Source organism: Pollicipes pollicipes, unplaced genomic scaffold, assembly GCF_011947565.3.
Source record: "Pollicipes pollicipes isolate AB1234 unplaced genomic scaffold, Ppol_2.1 Scaffold_4881;HRSCAF=5763_pilon_pilon_pilon, whole genome shotgun sequence".
NCBI lineage: Eukaryota > Metazoa > Arthropoda > Thecostraca > Pollicipedomorpha > Pollicipedidae > Pollicipes > Pollicipes pollicipes.
The window spans coordinates 32,150,875-32,169,815 of record NW_023596576.1 but is presented as its reverse complement, the minus strand read 5'-3'; the positions used below and the strand labels follow the sequence as shown (position 1 = coordinate 32,169,815).

The 18,941-nt window shown below is 56.2% G+C and overlaps 1 protein-coding gene and 1 long non-coding RNA gene across 2 annotated transcripts in view; one reads left to right on the top strand and one right to left on the bottom strand.

The window, feature by feature from the left end:
• LOC119100260 (Golgi-associated PDZ and coiled-coil motif-containing protein) overlaps positions 1-18,941 on the bottom strand; it is a 31,434-nt gene that overhangs the window by 11,323 nt on the left and 1,170 nt on the right. The window contains exon 2 of the mRNA XM_037223368.1: positions 581-745. Coding sequence (XP_037079263.1) covers positions 581-688 — 108 coding nt within the window. The 5' untranslated portion in view covers positions 689-745. The remainder of the gene's footprint in view (positions 1-580; positions 746-18,941) is intronic.
• Positions 14,433-16,338, top strand: LOC119100977 (uncharacterized). The gene is made up of 4 exons (XR_005094486.1): positions 14,433-14,475; positions 15,020-15,143; positions 15,917-16,085; positions 16,329-16,338. It is a non-coding gene; the product is annotated as an uncharacterized LOC119100977 (long non-coding RNA).

Genomic DNA, 18,941 nt, shown 5'->3' with positions numbered 1-18,941 from the left:
AGAGTCCTGCCGACAGGGAGGGAGTGGTGTCAGGTCCCGGCGGCGCAGGTACAGATCAGAGTCCTGCCGACAGAGTCGCAGGGAGTGACGTCAGGTCCCGGCGGCACAGGTACAGGTCAGAGTCTTCACGAGCCCTGCCGACTTTTCCCCTAAATGTCCTGCCATTGGCCGTCTCTCCGTCGCATGCCGAGCATCGAGGTGGCCCTGATGTCGACACGCTACCATGGACCGGGCCACGACGAGCAGGCGCCGCGTAGTCGGCGGGCCGCGCCACTGCCAGGCGGCAGGTGACGGTCCAATCGTGGTCGGGGCGGCTCCGGCGGGGCGCGCACCGCCGTACCAAACGGCACTCTCCAAACGCCCATTGCTAGCAAATGGGGTTGATGGTGCGATGTGTGAACAGGCCCGGCGGCGCTGTCTCTGACTAATGCCGATCCCGACAGGTGGCCAGGCTAGCAACTCGATATTTCTACGCTCGACGGGCAAGCCTCCCCTTTCTTCCAACTCACTCGGTCAAGCATGGAGCTCTATTTATGGCCTTGTCAGCATTTATCTGCTTGCCACCCAGCCGTGTGCTCACCAATTTTTTGATGATGTTGTCCGAGTCGGTGCCGACGGTCGTCTGTTTGTGTAGCTGAAGCTGGATAGAATGCAGTTGCAGCAGCAGCTCCTTCATCTCCTTCTCCATAACACAGCGCGCCGCCTCTGCCTCCTGCAGCTCGTCCCGCACGTGCACCAGCGCCGCCTATCGGCAGGAAACAGAAAGTGTTAGACCGTGCCACCCGTCGTCAGGAATTGCAACCTGTCAGCGCATCGCGCCGCTTCCAGGCAGAGGCCACGTAGCTGCAATGGTGGCGTGTTAGCCTAATCGTCGCTCGCTGGCGTTTAAGGCCCCACGTGAACCTTGATGGAAGGAGGCACCTGCACCGAGATCATGTTTGGCCGAGGGGAAACATGTTTTTTTTTTTGTTTTTGTTTTGGTCGATCTGACTTCGCGCACATTGTCAAACGATAGTCACGAATGCAGAACCCAGCCACCTTTGAGGGCGCAGGAAGATATACATCGAACAGCACTCGCTCGAGAACCTAGCCAACACAAGTGGTTGCCTGAAGCGGCGCCCCGCTGCCAACCGATGAAACCGCTCCATCGAGCGGCGTCGCCTGTTGTGGGCGAGTAGCGAGCACACGCAGCCAGCGCCTAACCGGCTGGCGTAACCCAGCTGCCCAGCAGCAGTGCCGGGCGCGGCGAAGTCGCCAGCCCGGCCTCCGGAGCAGCGGGCGTCGATTATGTATCACGATACGGACTCGTTAAAATACCCTCTACGTTCTGAAGCCAGCCGTGGCGGGCACGGAGAGGAAATGGCGCATCAACTTCCGTGTGATGCGCCACAGCTGTAGTTTGTTTGTTTGCGCAATATGAACGTGTTATTCTGGACCTTACAGCTGTGAACCGCGAATAGTGCAGAAGGAAATGTATACGATGTGTTCACGTGTAGAACTGCTTTCTTGTATGATTGGATCCTGGATGGAATGGTAGTTGACGATGTTGTCTGCGTTGGGCGAATTGGGAAAAGGAATCAATCCAAGCACGGCATCCAAGCCGATCGTAAGCAGTGCTTCATCTTCATATATTCCGTTACCCCTTTGAGAATTCGCACAACTCCGTATTAAACATACGTTTCACGTCAAAAAGTGTCCTTCCAGCGCCAAGTCCCTACTATCACGACCCCCCACTATGTGATCGATAAACCTTCCAGACAGCATGGACAGTTAAAAAAAAAAACATAATTCCCTTTTCGTATCAACGAATAAGTAATCTGACAACGAACCACTAAGTTCCAAAGCTACCTGGCATGTCCAGAGCCATGTATGTTGTCATGCAGCCCGATGACTCGACGCGCGCGGTGAGCAGTAGCTTGGTGCGCGGCGTCGGCGCCGGCTGGAGGCGCGGCCGGCGTCGCTTCCGGCCAGTCGTCGTCTGGGCTTCCGCGCCGAGGACAGTGACGACAGACACGTACCAGACAAATGGCCGCCGGCAGGGCTCGGCTACCGCCGCGCTGCCGTCGGCAGGCCGCGCCTGGGAGCACTGACCGCAGCCCACCCCCGGTCGACGAGAGCTGGGACGGCTGGCAGCCGTGTGGCGGCGCCCTTTGATGACTGATACCTGTTCCGTGGCGCCCTCTGAAAGGCCGACACCTGGCCACTGGCACTCCTTGACGACTGCCACCTGCCCAGTGGCACCCTCTGACGATCAGCACCCGCCAACGGCGCGCTCTGAAGGCTGACACTTCCCAGCGGTGCCCTCGGACAACCGACACCTGCCCAGCGGCGCCCTCTGAAGGCTGACGCCTCCCCGGTGGCGTCCTTTTATGACAGGGGGCTGACACCTGCCAAGCGGCACTCTTTGAAGGCTGACACTTGCCCAGCGGTGCCCCCTGACAATTGACACATGTCCTCTGAAAGCTGAAATGCGCCCAGCGGAGCCACTTGACAACCGAAACCTGTCCAGCGGCGCCGTTTGACCAGCGACACCTAACCAGCGGCGCCGTTTGACGACCGAAACCTGTCCAGCGGCGCCGTTTAACAAGCGACACCTAATCAGCGGCGCCGTTTGACGCGCGACACCCAACCAGCAGCGCCCTCTAGCGGCCACCACCCGTGCAGCCGCTGGGCGGCACCGTTCCAGGCCCGACGCTGGATGGCCGCCAGCCTGGCCCGCGTTCCGCCAACCGCCCGGTCAGGGATTCTCCGCCGCCTGGTGACACGGCCGTCCGCTTGCGTCCCAGAGGCCGCCGCCCGTAAACAGAGCGGCAGACGCGGAGTCGGGCGCACGCGGTGCGGCCGGACGGCGCGGTCGGGCGCGGTGAGCGGCGACATGGCGCCGTCGCGAGTCGGCACGCTGCTCGTCGTCGGCCTACTGGCACGGGTTCGGCCCAGTCCTACGACCGAGCGGATCGGCCCCGAGGCCACCACGGACCAGGTCAGTCGGCAGTAGACCGCGGCGACGGGCCGGCCGACGGCGATCCCGGACCCGGACCAGCTGCTGCAGGCTTTGTCCCGACGTTCTGCCAGTAGCTTATGTAGCGATACGAAGAGTTGGATCGGGTCCAGAAGGGAAACAACGCTGCTCTGGGGCACCAAACTCCGCAGGCCCACGCCAGCGTGGTCCAACGATATCCCCAGTACATCGCCTCAGTTAACGGACGCGCGCGCCAGTCCACCATTGACGCACCAAGACGTCTTCGGTGACGCGGTGGGTAGGAGTAATGGTAAGAAATGCACCAACCGCATTAACAATCCAATCGTCTTTGCATGCACGTGTTCATCACGTGTTGTTTACAACGTAAAACCAAGCTGTCCCACTCAAATATGATTACTGAAGAGGCGAATCCAGCGCTCTTTGCACGTGCTCATTCGTGTTATTTTTACACTGTTAAGTCGAACTGCCACGCTAGGGTGTGAGTATGGAACCGGCGAAGGATAACGCTCAGCCTATGAATGGATTGACAACTGACAGCATGATCGACGGCTGGCCTCGGGCCCTTACCCCGGGCTCCGCAGATGAGCACTGACCGTTAGCCCGGGGTGCCGGTAGTGTAGTGGTTAACACGTCCGCGTTAACCACTGCGCGTCTGGAAAACCAGAGGTACGGGGTGCCCGCCCTTCCTGCCAGGGTGAGAGGCAGGCGACGCCATATAGCCTCAGCAGCTGGGTGCGTCGTAAAGCCTCAATCACACACGACCGTCAGCCCGGGGATCACAGATGAGCGCTGACCGTCAGCCCGGGGATCACAGATCAGCACTGACCGTCAGCCCGGGGATCACAGATGAGCGCTGACCGTCAGCCCAGGGATCACAGATCAGCACTGACCGTCAGCCCGGGGATCACAGATGAGCGCTGACCGTCAGCCCAGGGATCACAGATCAGCACTGACCGTCAGCCCGGGGATCACAGATGAGCGCTGACCGTCAGCCCAGGGATCACAGATCAGCACTGACCGTCAGCCCGGGGATCACAGATGAGCGCTGACCGTCAGCCCAGGGATCACAGATCAGCACTGACCGTCAGCCCGGGGATCACAGATGAGCGCTGACCGTCAGCCCAGGGATCACAGATCAGCACTGACCGTCAGCCCGGGGATCACAGATGAACTCTGACCGTCAGCGCGAGGTTCACAGATGAACACTGACCGAGGGTCAGTGTTCATCCGAGAACTTGAGGGTCACAGCTGAACTTTGACCGTCACAGCGAGGTTCACAACTGGACTTTGACCGTCAGAACGCCGGGGTTCACTGCTAAACCCTGACCTGCAGGCCGCGGTCCACATATAAACCTTGGCCGTCAGTCCTGGGCTCAGGCTGAACCCTTACTCCCAATCCGGGGTTCATGGCGAAATAACCCAAGTAGTCGACGTGGCCTTCAATCAAACGTCATCACGGTCAGCCCCCGTGGCGCCGGATGTGGCAACGGGCCACCAGCTGATTGCGCCGTGACGTGAACATAGTCGGTTGCTGGTAACGTCGTGACGTGAACATAGTCGGCTGCTGGTCACGCCGTCACGTGAACATAGTCGGTTGCTGGTAACGTCGTGACGTGAACATAGTCGGCTGCTGGTCACGCCGTCACGTGAACATTGTCGGCTGCTGGTGACGCCGTCACGTGAACATAGTCGGTTGCTGGTAACGTCGTGACGTGAACATAGTCGGCTGCTGGTCACGCCGTCACGTGAACATTGTCGGCTGCTGGTGACGCCGTCACGTGAACATAGTCGGTTGCTGGTAACGTCGTGACGTGAACATAGTCGGCTGCTGGTCACGCCGTCACGTGAACATTGTCGGCTGCTGGTGACGCCGTCACGTGAACAGAGCCGGGTGCTGGTGACGTCGTCACGTGAACGAAGTTGGCTACTGGTGATACCATGGCGTGAACATAGTCGGCTGCTGGTGAAGCCGTGACGTGAACACAGTTGGCCGCTGGTGATGCCGAACAGTCTGCCAATGTGTGCCCGCTAGAGACGGTATGTGGACCGGTGTTATTGTACACAAACTGGCCACGACACATGCGAGTGTAACCAAGTGCTTAACAACCGCAATGAAACAGGCCTTGCGGTGGCATCACAAGACATCGAAGAGGTACACGGGGGAACTGTACAGTGATGATCACGCGCACCACTCCCATGGATCCGCGCGGAGGCGCAGCATGCGTTTTAAGCGCGTGGGCTAGAAGGCCCGGTAAGCCGATGGTATCCCATGAGACCTGTCACCCACCAGTCCCTGAATGTTGGGAGTGGTGGTCCAACCATCCTGCCCAGGGTAGCGGCAGTCGGGCGACCTATGGCTCACAGGCCGTCCACACCCGGCAGAAGAGACCAACCCATCGCCACGTGCCCAGCGGCCGTGACAGCTCACGCAGGTCACCTACAGCCCATGCCGCTTAGCGCCATCACAGTTCATAAACGCCAACATTTGCGGCCGCTGTTACCGCAGGCCAAGTACAAACTACGCTGCAAGCTACAGTCCGCAAGGGCGAGCAATATACAATAGATGATGAGTTGCCATCACAGACATTGCAGACCATCCACGGACCACGGACCGGAAAGGTCCACTTGAGGCTGATCTCAGCGCGAGTAGTACCTTGGCGTGGTGCGCCAGCAACAGTCCACCACGTCAGGCATTCATTAGCAGGAATGTCCAGGCACAACTACGGCGTAGGCGAAAACAAGGCCGACCGGATGCCACTGCCAACACGGAAAACCCAGTCATACCAGGTCACAGCGGCCGAACAGACGATCTCAAAACGTCTCTCAAGGGACGGTGGGACGTGCAGACGCACCCGCCACCAAGGGCGTCACTCTGTATACTTTCGGGCGGCCTGGGTCTCCCCCACCAAATGATCCTCTGAGCCCCCTCAGGGCATTCGAGCACCCGCCACCAGGGACGTCACTCTGTATACTTTCGGGAGGCCTGGGTCTCCCCCACCAAATGATCCTCTGAGCCCCCTCAGGGCATTTGAGCAGAGGGAATACTCAGCCAAATCAATACCAACTATTGGTATATTAAGCAATGAGAACCTAAACATATTACAAGATCTATCATGGTAATTTTGTACCAGAAAATATTCTGCAGGTACCTCATGTTCTTGCATGCTAATGCCTTAATGAGTCAGTCTGTAAATGTTTGACAAGTTTTTCAATAATAACACTTGGATTGGGATAAGGACGATTGAGTGCAATACGTGGCAGCTTCTAAAAGTACAGAGTGACCGTTGATCAAAGACACCGCATGTTTTTTCCCGACAGTGGCAAGCGTGTTTGTCGCATGATCGCGACCGTGGTGGCTTTACCACATGATTGGCGTCAGCGGTAGTCATCAGTGGTCCCTTACCAAGATGTGCTCACATTTTGTTTGTGAATTACACCCCATTCTAAGCTTTTCACAAACAGGCAGCTCACATGAACATGAAATGGGAAGTCGTTCCTGCACAGGACAACAATTTTGAATCTACGAAACAAAAGAAAAAACTGTTTAATTCTAATATCGACGGCGTAAATTCAAGTGGCTGAAATTTGGGGAGAAATAATGCTTTGGTGGAAGCTTAGGTCAGCCTTTTCGGCTGAGCCCCCGCCCCCACGACCAATTTAAGAAAGTGATACCCCTGTCCGGAAACCCCCGTCCGGAGGCCCCTGTCCGGGGACCCCTGTCCGCCACAGATTACTGATAGCGCAAGTCCTACAACCTAAACAACTTTCGTGATGCTACGTAGATATTAACTGCGATTAGCGACTGCGAAACTGTCGATACGCTGTTCACAAGCTGAGCAGCACATCCTAGAACGTTATAGAACAGCATGTTCCAGATCCTTACTTTACCAGTGCCAACACAGTTCGCCCACGCGGCCAAGCAGTTTTTAATTTGCATTGGCGGGGGCAGCGATCAAGTCTGTCCAAGCCGTTATGTCCAAGTCTGTTCCGGAAGTTGCCGGAAGAAGCATACATGTCTTTTAAGCTACGATAGTACCGTAGCGGACGCCTTCAATATCAATTTCAACGTCATTGTCAATTAAATTCGACAACAATCCCCGCGCCGAAGTCCTTCCCCGTGGTTCAGCTGCTTAGAGCGCCTACCTTCCGATCCACCCACCCGCCGCGGGGTGGCTTCGAGTCACTTCATGCGCTCGCTATTTGCCCTTGACAGATATGGCCTGCGGCCGGTGGCAGCGGTCGCGCTAAAGGTCAGTTGACGTCAGAGGGCAGGATGGGCTGTGCCGAGCATTGCAGCACGTTAAGCTTTCGACACTAAATTCTGCCGTTAACGTGGAATTGCGCGACCGAATGGTAGGGATCAGGGCTCGCACAACAAGCAATGCTTAGCGTGAGCTCTGATCACAGAAATCCATCCATTCAAAGAGTTCGGATCAAATCTTTAAAAAAAACGTGTTCAGTAGACCTTAAGTTACCGCGTGCGCACGACAACCACACCTTTTTTTGGTATCTCATATCAAGTGCACGCTAATCGTACTTCATGCTTATGGGGGTCGCAAAACTTAACTGTTACCGGCCGAGAGTCATGCCATTATGAGTTTTGCGTTTTAATCCTCGAAATAATCCACCTCCTGTAAACCAGGAGACACTGGTTGAGCGTTATGCCTTCACGAGTGACTCTGAGCACAGGTTGAAACGTCGGGCTTTATCGCTATGGCCAATGCCTACTCGGTATGCTGTTTGCTTCCCGGATTTATTAAGGTTCGAATGCCAGCATAAAAAGCCGTAACTTATAATTACGAAAAACTGGGAACTCAAGGACATTCTTGTTTATATCCAGCGTGGAGTAAGTTGCCACACATCTTCCCTTGCGAGTGAAAAATGTTTTGTTGGTGACAGCCTAAGACCCTAAACAGGTAATTATGAAAAAGGGTTCAGGCGCCGTTGTCGTCCAGCCATGTTCCCCGGTATTGAGCACAGCCAGACCCGTGCCTCTGTGCTTGTATGACAGCTCGCTGTTGACGTCCTCTGTCTGGTAACGGTCTGTGCCCGCGTGACTGTCTGCGCCCGCGTGACTGTCTGTGGTCGTGTGACGATCTGTGTCCGTGTGACGGTCTGTGCCCGTGTGATTGTCTGTGGTCGTGTGACGATCTGTGTCCGTGTGACGGTCTGTGCCCGTGTGACGCCCTGCGTCGGTATGACGGTATGTGCCCGTGCGGCAGTTTGTGTCCGTGTGGCAATATGTGTCCGTGTGACGGTCTGTGCCCGTATGATAGTCTGTGTTCGTATGACGGTCTGTGTCCGTGTGACGGTCTGTGCCCGTGTGACGGTATGTGTCCGTGTGCCAGTCTGTGTCCGTGTAACAGTCTGTGTCCGTGACAGTCTGTGTCCATGTGACGGTCTTTGTGTGACAGCCTGTGTCCGTGTGACAGTCTGCGTCCGTGTGACGGACTGCGTCCGTGTGACAGTCTGTATCCTTGTGACAGTCTGTGTTCGTATGACAGCCTAGAGCGGTGGCCTGCCCAGCTTGTGTATCGGCCCACATCTGTATGTCCGCCTGTGTCGGTAGGAACACCCGTCCTGGGTTAGTGTGAGTGTAACGGTCTACCCCCGTCTGTCCATGAAACAGCTAAGTCCGGGGCGTAGGTCCCTGTTTACGCAATGGTTAGTGTCCACATGGACGTCCATTTCCGTGTAATGGCCTATGCCCGTGCGTCAGTCCATGTCCGTGTGTCAGTCCATGCCCATGTGTCAGTCCAAGTTCATGTGTCAGTCCATGCCCATGTGTCAGTCCACGCTCATGTGTCCGCCAATGTTCGCGTGACAGCGGGCACCTGTGATATAACCTGTGCAGCTGTGTGCCGGTTCTTGCCCGCGTGCCAGTCGGTATCTGTGCGACAGGCCGAGCCTGTGTGATCGCCTGTGCCGGTGTATGGCAGACCGTGCTCGTGCGGCAGGTGCTGCGCTGGGTGGCCGCCCGGCTGGATGCCATGGACGCCTTCCAGCGCGGGTCGCAGCAGAGCACGCTGGCGCTCATGCAGCGCCAGGTCTCAAGCATCGAGCTGCAACTGGAACGGCTCGAGACCAAGAACGACCTGGAGATGAACCGACTCAAGGAGGTCAGACCCCACCCCGACCGGCACACCGCACGTAGATCAGGAGGGCAGACTAGGCCCCGACCGGCACGCTGCACCTAGATCAGGAGGGCTGATCAGGCCCCGACCGGTTCACTGCATCCAGGTCAGGCCCCGACCGCCACACTGCGCCCCGATCAGGAGGACAGACCAGGCCCCGACCGGTACACTGCACCCAGATCTGGAGGGCAGACTAGGCCCCGACCGGCACACTGCACCCAGATCAGGAGGGCAGACTAGGCCCCGACCGGCACACTGCACCCGTATCAGGGCGGGCAGACCTGACCCCAACCGGTACACTGCACCCAGATCAGGGAGGGCAGACCAGATCCCGACCGGTATGGGGGAAGAGAAGTCCCTATAGGCAGCAGCAGCCGTTGGTCAGCACATCAGGCCCTCAATCAAAGGACACACTCAAGTGTGATCCAGCCCCATCGGACCAGTGCAGCGCAGCACTTCTGCGGAATCAGACGGGGGCGCTCCGATGACTCTCTCCGCCCTCCCCCTGTCTAACTGAAGGCTGCGGCGTGACGGAACCGAACATAAGGGTTTCCCGTGGCAAATGATCTCCTCTTCTCGGCTCCTCTCTTCATGTGAGGCCACAGCAGACTGGATGTTTTTGTTAATTACAGCCACTTTTCTTCGTCATCAGGTTTTACATAGTTTGAAGACATGATTTTCGCCGTGATAACGGCGGATTGGAGCCACGTCGAACGTAACCTACACTGCGTAACTGTTCCGAATGTTTCAACATTCTTTGAACCGTGCAGCAAGACGTCATTGAAGCGGCTATTGTTGCCCAACAACATCACATGCCTCGCGTTTAACGCAATACTCGGTGCCAGCATCAACGCCGGTGTCGTCATCATTGGAGATTTACCACGCACTCAGCTGCTGAGGCTGTATGACGTTGCCTGTCTCTCATCCTGGCAGGAAGGGCCACGTGGCTCTGGTTTCCCAGACGTGCTGCTAGATCACTACACTACCGGTACTCTGCTATGATCCGTCTGTCGCCCTATGTGTGCATGTACTGCTCTCCCATCACTAAACAGAGTGGTAACATATACAACAAGGTGACCGGCATTCTCCACAGCCCCGGCCGCTGCGTGCCCAAACATGTAACCACGTTGTGAATTATTGGAAACGTTACCAAATGTGTGTGCATGTTACTGATATGTTGATGCAACGCATTCCGTGATTATCTCTAGTCTATAGTAACATGATGGCCTTTGAAGGCCTTTCCCGGTTCACCATACTACGGCTGGAGGTCGTTACCAAAACAAAACAAAAACCATCGCTGTTGTCCCGCATGTGCGCACGAAGTCTCACCGCGGAACGCACTGATGGATCGTTTAACACGCGCCCGGGTGGCCAGTTAAATCCTTTCGCTCGGGGGGGTCAATTTGACCCCCCTGAGATCTCGGGAACTAAGAAAGCTAGAAACACCAAATTTACAGAATGTGTTGACCTGTACGTGGACTCACTTAGGCCAAAATTTGAGGTTCCTAGGTCATGACCCTCAGGTCAGATAAGGTCAACCAAGGTCAAATTCCAAGTTGGTCTCCAAAGTGCCCCCAGAACCTAGATAACTGTTTCTAAGCAAAAGGTCACAAGTTCATTTAAGGTCAGTGACCTTGTTTGATCTTTTGAAAGTCATGGTGACCAAAACCCATGCAAGACTGCTCTGAGTTTTGTATTTGAATAAGCGACAAAGATTACGCTGGACAGAATGTTCCTAAAAACAAAACGTCGACCTGGGCCATCTTAAGTCAATGACATATTCTTACCTCTCAGACGTCAATGAAAGGTGCATAATGCGGCTCCTGCTATGAATAAATCTGAAATGAGCACCAGAAACTATCTCATATAGCAAGCCCTAGAGCAATAAAACAGGTTGGTTTTGACCTTGGTCTGGCCTTTATACCTGACCTTAGGTGAACGTAATTTGCTCATTCAATATTTGTGCTGCCTAAGAAAGCATCTCAAAGGTGTATGGCTTCGCCAAACATTCCGTTGTTGCATCAGATTGAACAATTTTCTAGAAATTGCCTTTGCTGAAACCGTGGCCTGACTTTGACCTGCCATGAGTCAGCGATCTTACAAGGTTTATCTACATTTTTACATCAGGCGATCCGCCACTCAATTGTCTACAGCTATGCAAAATTTGGCACGGCTGCGCTGCGCCGTTCGGAAACCATTCTCGAAAAGCCTTCGGGGGGGGGGGGGAACTTGACCACCCTCCTCGCCCGAACGCGTGTTAACCAGCCAGCGATGGTGCACACACAACGATAGAGCGTTGGGTGGAAGCTTCTTCATCGCAGCTGCGCATCGGCGTTCGATGGAGTTGCCCAAAACGGCCCAACAGTCACAGCGAGGTTAAACAAACATGGGATCGCGAATTGAATAACTGGTCAAGCTATGGAGCCCGGCAGTTCAAACAATTCTCCATCTGTAACAGTAATGCCTCGCATTAATTATTCCGCCAAACTGAAACATGAAATTCCCCGCACCTCATAGGGCCTAACACAGTGACGTGTGGCCGGTCGCAGCTACCCTGCCTGGCTTGTCGCACCACGTGGCAGCGTGGCAACACGCTGACGGTGGGCGAAGAGCATCATCCGAGACACGCGTTTTCTCCGGTCGTATCGCGCACTGGCGCCGACCGGTCGCGGCCGGGCCGGGCGGGCCCAGGAGCGGTGCCACACACACGCCGTCTGTCGTCCCGACTAGACTCGGCCAGTTGGCAGCTCCGCCTCTGCCGGTCGGGAGCGGCGTCCCTGGCGCTGTGGATCACACCCCAGCCAGCGGCAGACACGGCCACACAAGACCGGGCGACGGAGCACTGAGTCCAGGACGCGCTGCCACCGCCGGTCGCTCGCCGCCGTCAGTCACGCGACGCTCGCCGCCGTCGGTCACGCCACGCTCGCCGCCGTCAGTCACGCGACGCTCGCCGCCGTCGGTCACGCCACGCTCGCCGCCGTCGGTCACGCCACACTCGCCGCCGTCGGTTACGCCACGCTCGCCGCCGTCGGTCACGCCACGCTCGCCGCCGTCAGTCACGCGACGCTCGCCGCCGTCAGTCACGCGACGCTCGCCGCCGTTTCAGGTGCTCATCCGTCACAACGTCATGCAGGACCAGAACACGGACAGGCTGCTGACTCAGCTGGGCCACACTACTGAAACTATGGCGCGTATGAAGCATGAGTTCAAGGTCAGAGGGCAGCGCTGGCAGCGCTGACACGCTGGTTCACGCTGGCGGTCGTCCGTAGAACGTGATTCAAACAGCGGCCGCAGCTGACATCCGCAGGATCTCGACATCTTTTCAAAAGTGCAAGATGGAAAGATGTTGGCAAACCCAGTGCAGATGCGCTCGCGGTTTGATGGAATTCGCAGGGGTTTCCTCGGTTCAAAGTCGATAACCAAATGCGTTATGACCGCAGCATCAATCGCATTCATCTTCACTTGTTCAATACCCCGCCATCCATCTGTGGAAAATCGCCCATCGCATATGCTGCTTTATTAACACCTATCATTTCCGCAGGGTATCTTAAAACACACTGAGAAACAAGTGGAACAGATGCAGCGGCAGATACAGGCTTTCCAGACCAACGTCACCTCCGACATAAGGAGTGTTCGCCAGATGATTGTGAGTGTGCCTCCCTGTCACGCGATGATAAGTGTTAATTGCACCATGAGTGCCGAATGCTGCAGCCGTAACTTGCAGCCCACTGGCCAGCTACATACACCCGGCCAAGCTGCTGAGAACATCCCGGTATCCGCACAGGCCATGTCACTCAGCCGAGGCCACCGTGCTCGGCGATGTCGTGCGCCTGGGCACGAACATCGACAACGGATTGATATCGTCGGTGACGATTGATCTTCTAGGGGCGTTCGACAGTGTCGACCATGGCGTCCTCCCCACCAAGCTGGCGGGGCGGGCAGCTCCCTCTGCCGAAGTTGTGAGGCATGCCACACGTCTCGGTCATTGGTCCGATTCTCATCATTTCGTTCACTAACACCTGTCTGGATCTGTGGCAAAACGCCGCCTCGTTTCAATATACGATCCTTTGCACCTGAACTGTGCGCCACCTGGCGGTCCGGGCCTATCTTTCCAAACCATCAAAATTATAGGTGCCATGGTGGAGTTAGGCTTGCTTTCGGGAGCGCAAGTCAAACACGAAGTTCAATCATGCAACAGCATCCTTGTCTCTCCGCACAGATTTTGGGACTACTCCTAGCCGGAAGTCATCAGAATTCTTATTCAAACATACGTATTTCCTAATGCAGGGCATTGTCTTCGCGTGATAAGTGAGGCTGCCAATGATCAGTCGCATAAAACTTAAGTTTACCGATCTAAGTCAGTAAAACTAAGTAAAACTAAGTTTACCGACCTCGCGACTAAGATCACTGGATCTGGATCACCACTGGACTTCCACATTACCCCGGCTCCAAACACTCTTTTGGATGGCCAAGGACCGCGACCCTGGTGGCGCATGGTGACGCAGTAAAAGGTTTCAAGGTATGGACGCAGGAGGGCGCACCCGTCGAGATCCGCGCGCTGTTTACAAGGCGCGCCGCCGAGTCCTCGCGTGGTACGCGTACCTCTGACACGGGCAGTCTCCATCTTTGCAAGCGCAGACTCGCTTCGACACAGAGCGTCATTTCATATCGCGCAGCCTCTGCATGGAATCGCCTGCCATCGTCTTTAAGCACGATCACTGCACTGAGCGTTTTTAAGACTGCCATATATACAATGTGAGGAAAGCCTGCCGTCAAGATCTCTGTTATACCTGTGTGGCATGCTGTTAGTTTCCATCTGACTGCAAAAATAAATGTAATACCTGGGTGTCCTGCGTGACAGCCAATCCAGGTGCAGAGTGCCCCTCATCGTTTGACGAGGAACAGTAAAGCCCATTTCGTGGATTGTTTCAAATAAATTGAGCAAGGGTGAACAGGAAAGGTAACTCCATTTTCCGCCCCACACTGCCAATGTCACGAGCATCAAGGGCATTAACCAGATCAGCAGCGCCACAGCGATCACGGCAGGAAGGCGCGGCGGCCGTGACGGCGCCGGCACGCCAGTACCAGGTGGGGGGCACGTCATCAAACGGCGCCGCCTGCCGGCTCAAGGCGGAGCCCCGGCCGGGAGCGCTGACCGTGCCCCGCCCGCAGGAGCCGGACAGCGGCAGCGGGGCACGCGGGCGCCGCCGCCCGGCCGCCAGCCTGCTTCACCTGCGGCGCCGCTGGCCGTGCGACGAGCGCGCCCACGGTCGGCGCCAGCGCTCGGCCGGGGCGGATGGCGGCAGCGCGGCCGGCACGCCGGCGGACGGCGGCCGGGCACCGCGGCGCGGCGAGTACCAGGTGAGCGTGGCCCCCCTCCGGCGCCGTCCAGCCGGCGGATGGCGGCAAGGCACCGCGGCGCGGCGAGTACCAGGTGAGCGCGGCCCCCTCCGGCACCGTCCAGCCGGCGGACGGCGGCAGGGCACCGCGGCGCGGCGAGTACCAGGTGAGCGTGCCCCCACCCCGGCACCGTCCAGCCGGCGGACGGCGGCCAGGAACGGGCGGCAGCGGAGCGGAGGGCGCCTCCTGATGCTACGCCATAACGCCCCAGTGGCTTCAACAATAGCGCACACCCGCTGTTTCACTTGCACGTGAGGACACTCACCTGCCTATGGCAGTGCTGCAGGCGGTCTGGTATGTCCGTCGTCATACCAGTCATGTCCGTCTGCACAACTCAGAATCTCGCTGGCCATCACAACCGCGTCTCGGCGACACCATCTCCCGAAAAGATAGCTTGAACGTGCGTGTGTGTGCGTGTGCGTGTATGTGTACTCCGTGGCGTGCCGCTGCGATCACCGACAAAGCGGGCGAACTTCCGGCCGTGTCCAGCTGGCGTGTGCCGCAGGTGGTGCGCCAGACCAGCGCGGAGTTAAAGCACGTGCTGGACCAGTTTGATCGCGTCGAGCAGCACTTGGCCGACGGCCTCAGCTGGATGCACTGCCGCTTCAGGGAGGAGCTCAACGTTCAGGGTAGGTGGGCGGTGCGGGCTACATCAACACGCGTCCAGAGCGTGCCCAGTGGACGTCGGCCCGAACTGGCCGTCTGGCGGCCCGCCCGCCTCAGTTTTGGCCACCATGCCCAGGTGTCTGGGATATGCGTTTCCATGTCGTAGATGTGTTCATACAGGACTGGCATCCACAGTGGTGGGTCCTTCCGACGTTAGCAGACATTTCAGGGCGGCAGGTCCTTGGAGCGTGCGGTTGTTAATCGATGCGATGCTCCTGATGCCGGCCTCTAGCTGTACTTCCCGGATCAGGCTATACGACCGACCGCGAAGCGCCTCTGTCCCCAGTCTCCGTAGACATACCTTACTGGGATGTTGATAGCTGTTCAAACGTGCACCGAGCTACACACTACAGACTGATGTCCACTCGAAGACGTACACCCGGCTGCCCTGGCTTTCTCAGTGCTGTTCGCAGACGTCTACCGGGCACGCTGTTCGCACGCTGACCGCTGACCACTGGTTACATACATAAAACTGACTGCTGCGACAAAAGGCCGCCAGCTCACAGAAGGGTACACGTAGCTCAGCGAAGCTGCTCGTCTGGGAAACCAAGGATAAGGGGTTAGATCCCCGCGGTGCCCACTCTTCCTGCCTGGGCGAAACGAAGGTGAAGCCTCATAGCCTCGGCTGTCGAGTGAGCTGAAAGTATCCAAAAGCCACAATGGCAACATCTCACAGATGCCCACCGATGCGAGCGTGCTCAGTGCCCACGTGCTTAAGTTTGACAGCTGTTTGCAGACGTCAACCTGGCGTCTCTGGCCTCATCGCTGAGGATGCGCTTCCGGAGGTTCAACGACGTACACTCCCGTCTGGAGGCGCAGAGCGACAGCATCCTGGCCATGCAGACGGACGCGCGGGCCACCAGCAGTCACGCACTGGCCACGATCCTCGAGCGGCTGGAGCAGGGGTGAGTGGACCGCCGGCCGGCACCGGCTCGCGGCCCACCCGCCTTCGCCGGTCCGCCGGCCTCGTTTCGTTTGCTTTCGTTCTGACGACAGATTGCGACCCCCACGGATTCGCATAAAGTCCACGCGCTGTTTTCGCCGGCGCTGGCAGCGTGAAAGGGTTGCCAAGGAAGCGGCCTGCCTGGTTTTAGCGTGGGTACGGCAATCCAAGCACAGCGCTAAGAAGTTACCCCCTTCATCGCCAGATGTCATCCAAGCAACGAACCCAGAACTGACTATGACCTAAGCCCTTATAACGACATGATGGACCAAGTAGTCAAGCTGGAACAATCCGTAAACCACGGATTCGTCAAACTCCAGGTGATTGCCGTCATGGACGCAACATGGGGTTGATGGGAAGGTAAATTAAGCTTTGCACCATTCTTTTCATTGCGGTGCGCTAATTTACGCTACACTTATTAAAATAGTACGTTAATCGATAATTAAGGTACTAATTAAAACGCTACTTGCGCTAATTCACGCGCTAACTTACCTACGACTAAAACCAATGAAAGAGCTTCTTACAAACAATGGTGTTGCGCAAGGTTTCCATGGTGCAGAATAAAACACGGACTGGCACAGGGCGCACCTGTCAGCGCGTTGGCGCGTTAGCACCGAGGTGTGCCTGCAGACACAACTAACAGCTGTCCCCTGCACGAACGGCCAACTGGACGCTACCACAGTGCCGCTCACAGGCCTTCCATTCTGATCGAGACGCCAACGCAGCGGTCCTTGTTACAGACGGAGGTGCAAGAGCTGTCGCACGCCCTCCGACATGTCCGGGTGCTCCCAGGCGAGGAGGAGGGAGAGGAGGACACGCACCTGGGCATGTGGATCGACTGGGTGTTCGGTAACGTCTCCCAGCAGCTGCAAGAGATCGCTCTGAAGCTGTCGCCGCCCGAGACAACATGAGCTGCCGCCAACAGTGAAGCAGCCGGTGGCGAAGCACCAGAAGTCCCTCTGCCACGCAGCCACCATATTCGAGCGCGGGAGTGCGTGACACCGCTCTGTCCTGTGACTCTGACTCTGACTCTGACGCGACTCTGTGCAGCAGCACGCAGACATGTACATTGGGGACAACCGCATGCATGGTGACGGCTGTGGCCAAGATCAACGCACAAAGTGCGCGCGAAACGTGCTACCAGTGCAAGGGTACATAGGCAGAGAATGCGGGATGGGTTTTCCAGGCGGATTGAGCGTCCATACGCCATTGTTCACACCAGAGACGCAACTTCTTGTCCTTGGGTCATGTGGTGAGCACTGAAAGAGTTGGGCGTTGCCCCAATACGTAGTCACAAGCTCGTGAAAGATATCCGCGTGATCGACCTAGCCAGTGTCTGAAACTGGGGGTTTCTTGGCGTTTTTGGCCCAAGACATTTTATTCTCCACAAATATACAGTTGAAAGAACTAACAATTTTCTCAGTGAGCAACAAGAGTGGCAAATGGCCCTCTCCCCTACCATCAACGGCGCCACATAACAAATACCCACGGCTGAGAGGGATGCTGCAGGTGGGCCACAACGGAACCTTATTATTATTATTATCGCGAACCTTGGTGACATCCGGGGATTGGCTATCCTAACGCCGCATCAGTGCATATCACATAGATAAACACAGCACGCGCAACACATGCAAATGAGACGCAACGCCAGCGATACACATACGATGTTATAAAACATGAGGGACTTTTGATACAATCAGCGCCTGCATGTCGCGGTCAGTTGGCCAATTTCGGTAAGTTCTCTGATGAAAGACATTGCTTTGCCCTTGAGCTAATTTCAGGTTTTGCATTGGTGCGTAGCAGGGAGGCGATTCCACGCCGCCACGGCTCGATAGGGAAATGCCCTTTTCACGCACTCTAAGCGAGGGTGTTTTACAGCGCTCGTCTGCAGTACAGTTTCGTCATCGGTGACTCTGGTGTGCCGATGAGATACTTCAGATCGGCGCCCCATCAGGCTACTGATAGCCCGTGGCCCATCAGGCACGTAAATGGCGCGATGCCAGTCAGTATACATATAGAGTACATACATACATACATGCATACATACATATACATATACAGTCGCGGTGGGTGACAGTCTCGTCGAAATTGGGCCAATTTAGCTGTTTTCGGGTTTCGTGATGTGATCTCGTCTGCGTTTGCTTATCGTCAGCCCCGCAGGTTTCTCTTCAACGCACTCCGCATTTTGACCCCACTCACCAATACACCTATCCAACTGCCTACAACGCCGCATGCACTCAAACGCAGCACTCCACGAACCGCACCCTATACTCAGGCTCAGTCATCCCCCGTCAAGAACGTGTGTGAAGTTCGCAGTTGTACTCCTCTTCAGCAGAGCTCGACGAAAGCTTTGATTCTTGCGAGAGTTGTACCAACGATAGCCCAAAGTGCGTTCACGGCATAGTTACAGGCTTTTTGTAGATGTTTTGACCTCCAGAGGTCATAAAGGATCAGCCGACATGTGTCGACAAACATGATGCATGTTACACACCAATGAGTTGGGCATATTGCGCAGATTTCAGAAAGACGCTCAAAATGGTCCTAAAGCAAACAGATCGAAAGATGTTACTGACTCCCTTGACACCTAACACCTTTTTCGCATCATGCATTATCTTACATTGACTTAATCACCATACTCAACAAACTGGAACACCCCAAATGCTAAAAGTGTGCGACAAGGAATACACTCACAAATGCAAAGTTTTCAGATGAAACCAAATTTGGCGACCGAACTGGATGTTAAGCCCTGTTATCTCACGTGATGACCTTCCTCGAGCAAGCATGCGAGACACATCTCCAGCAAGCAGATATAATATTG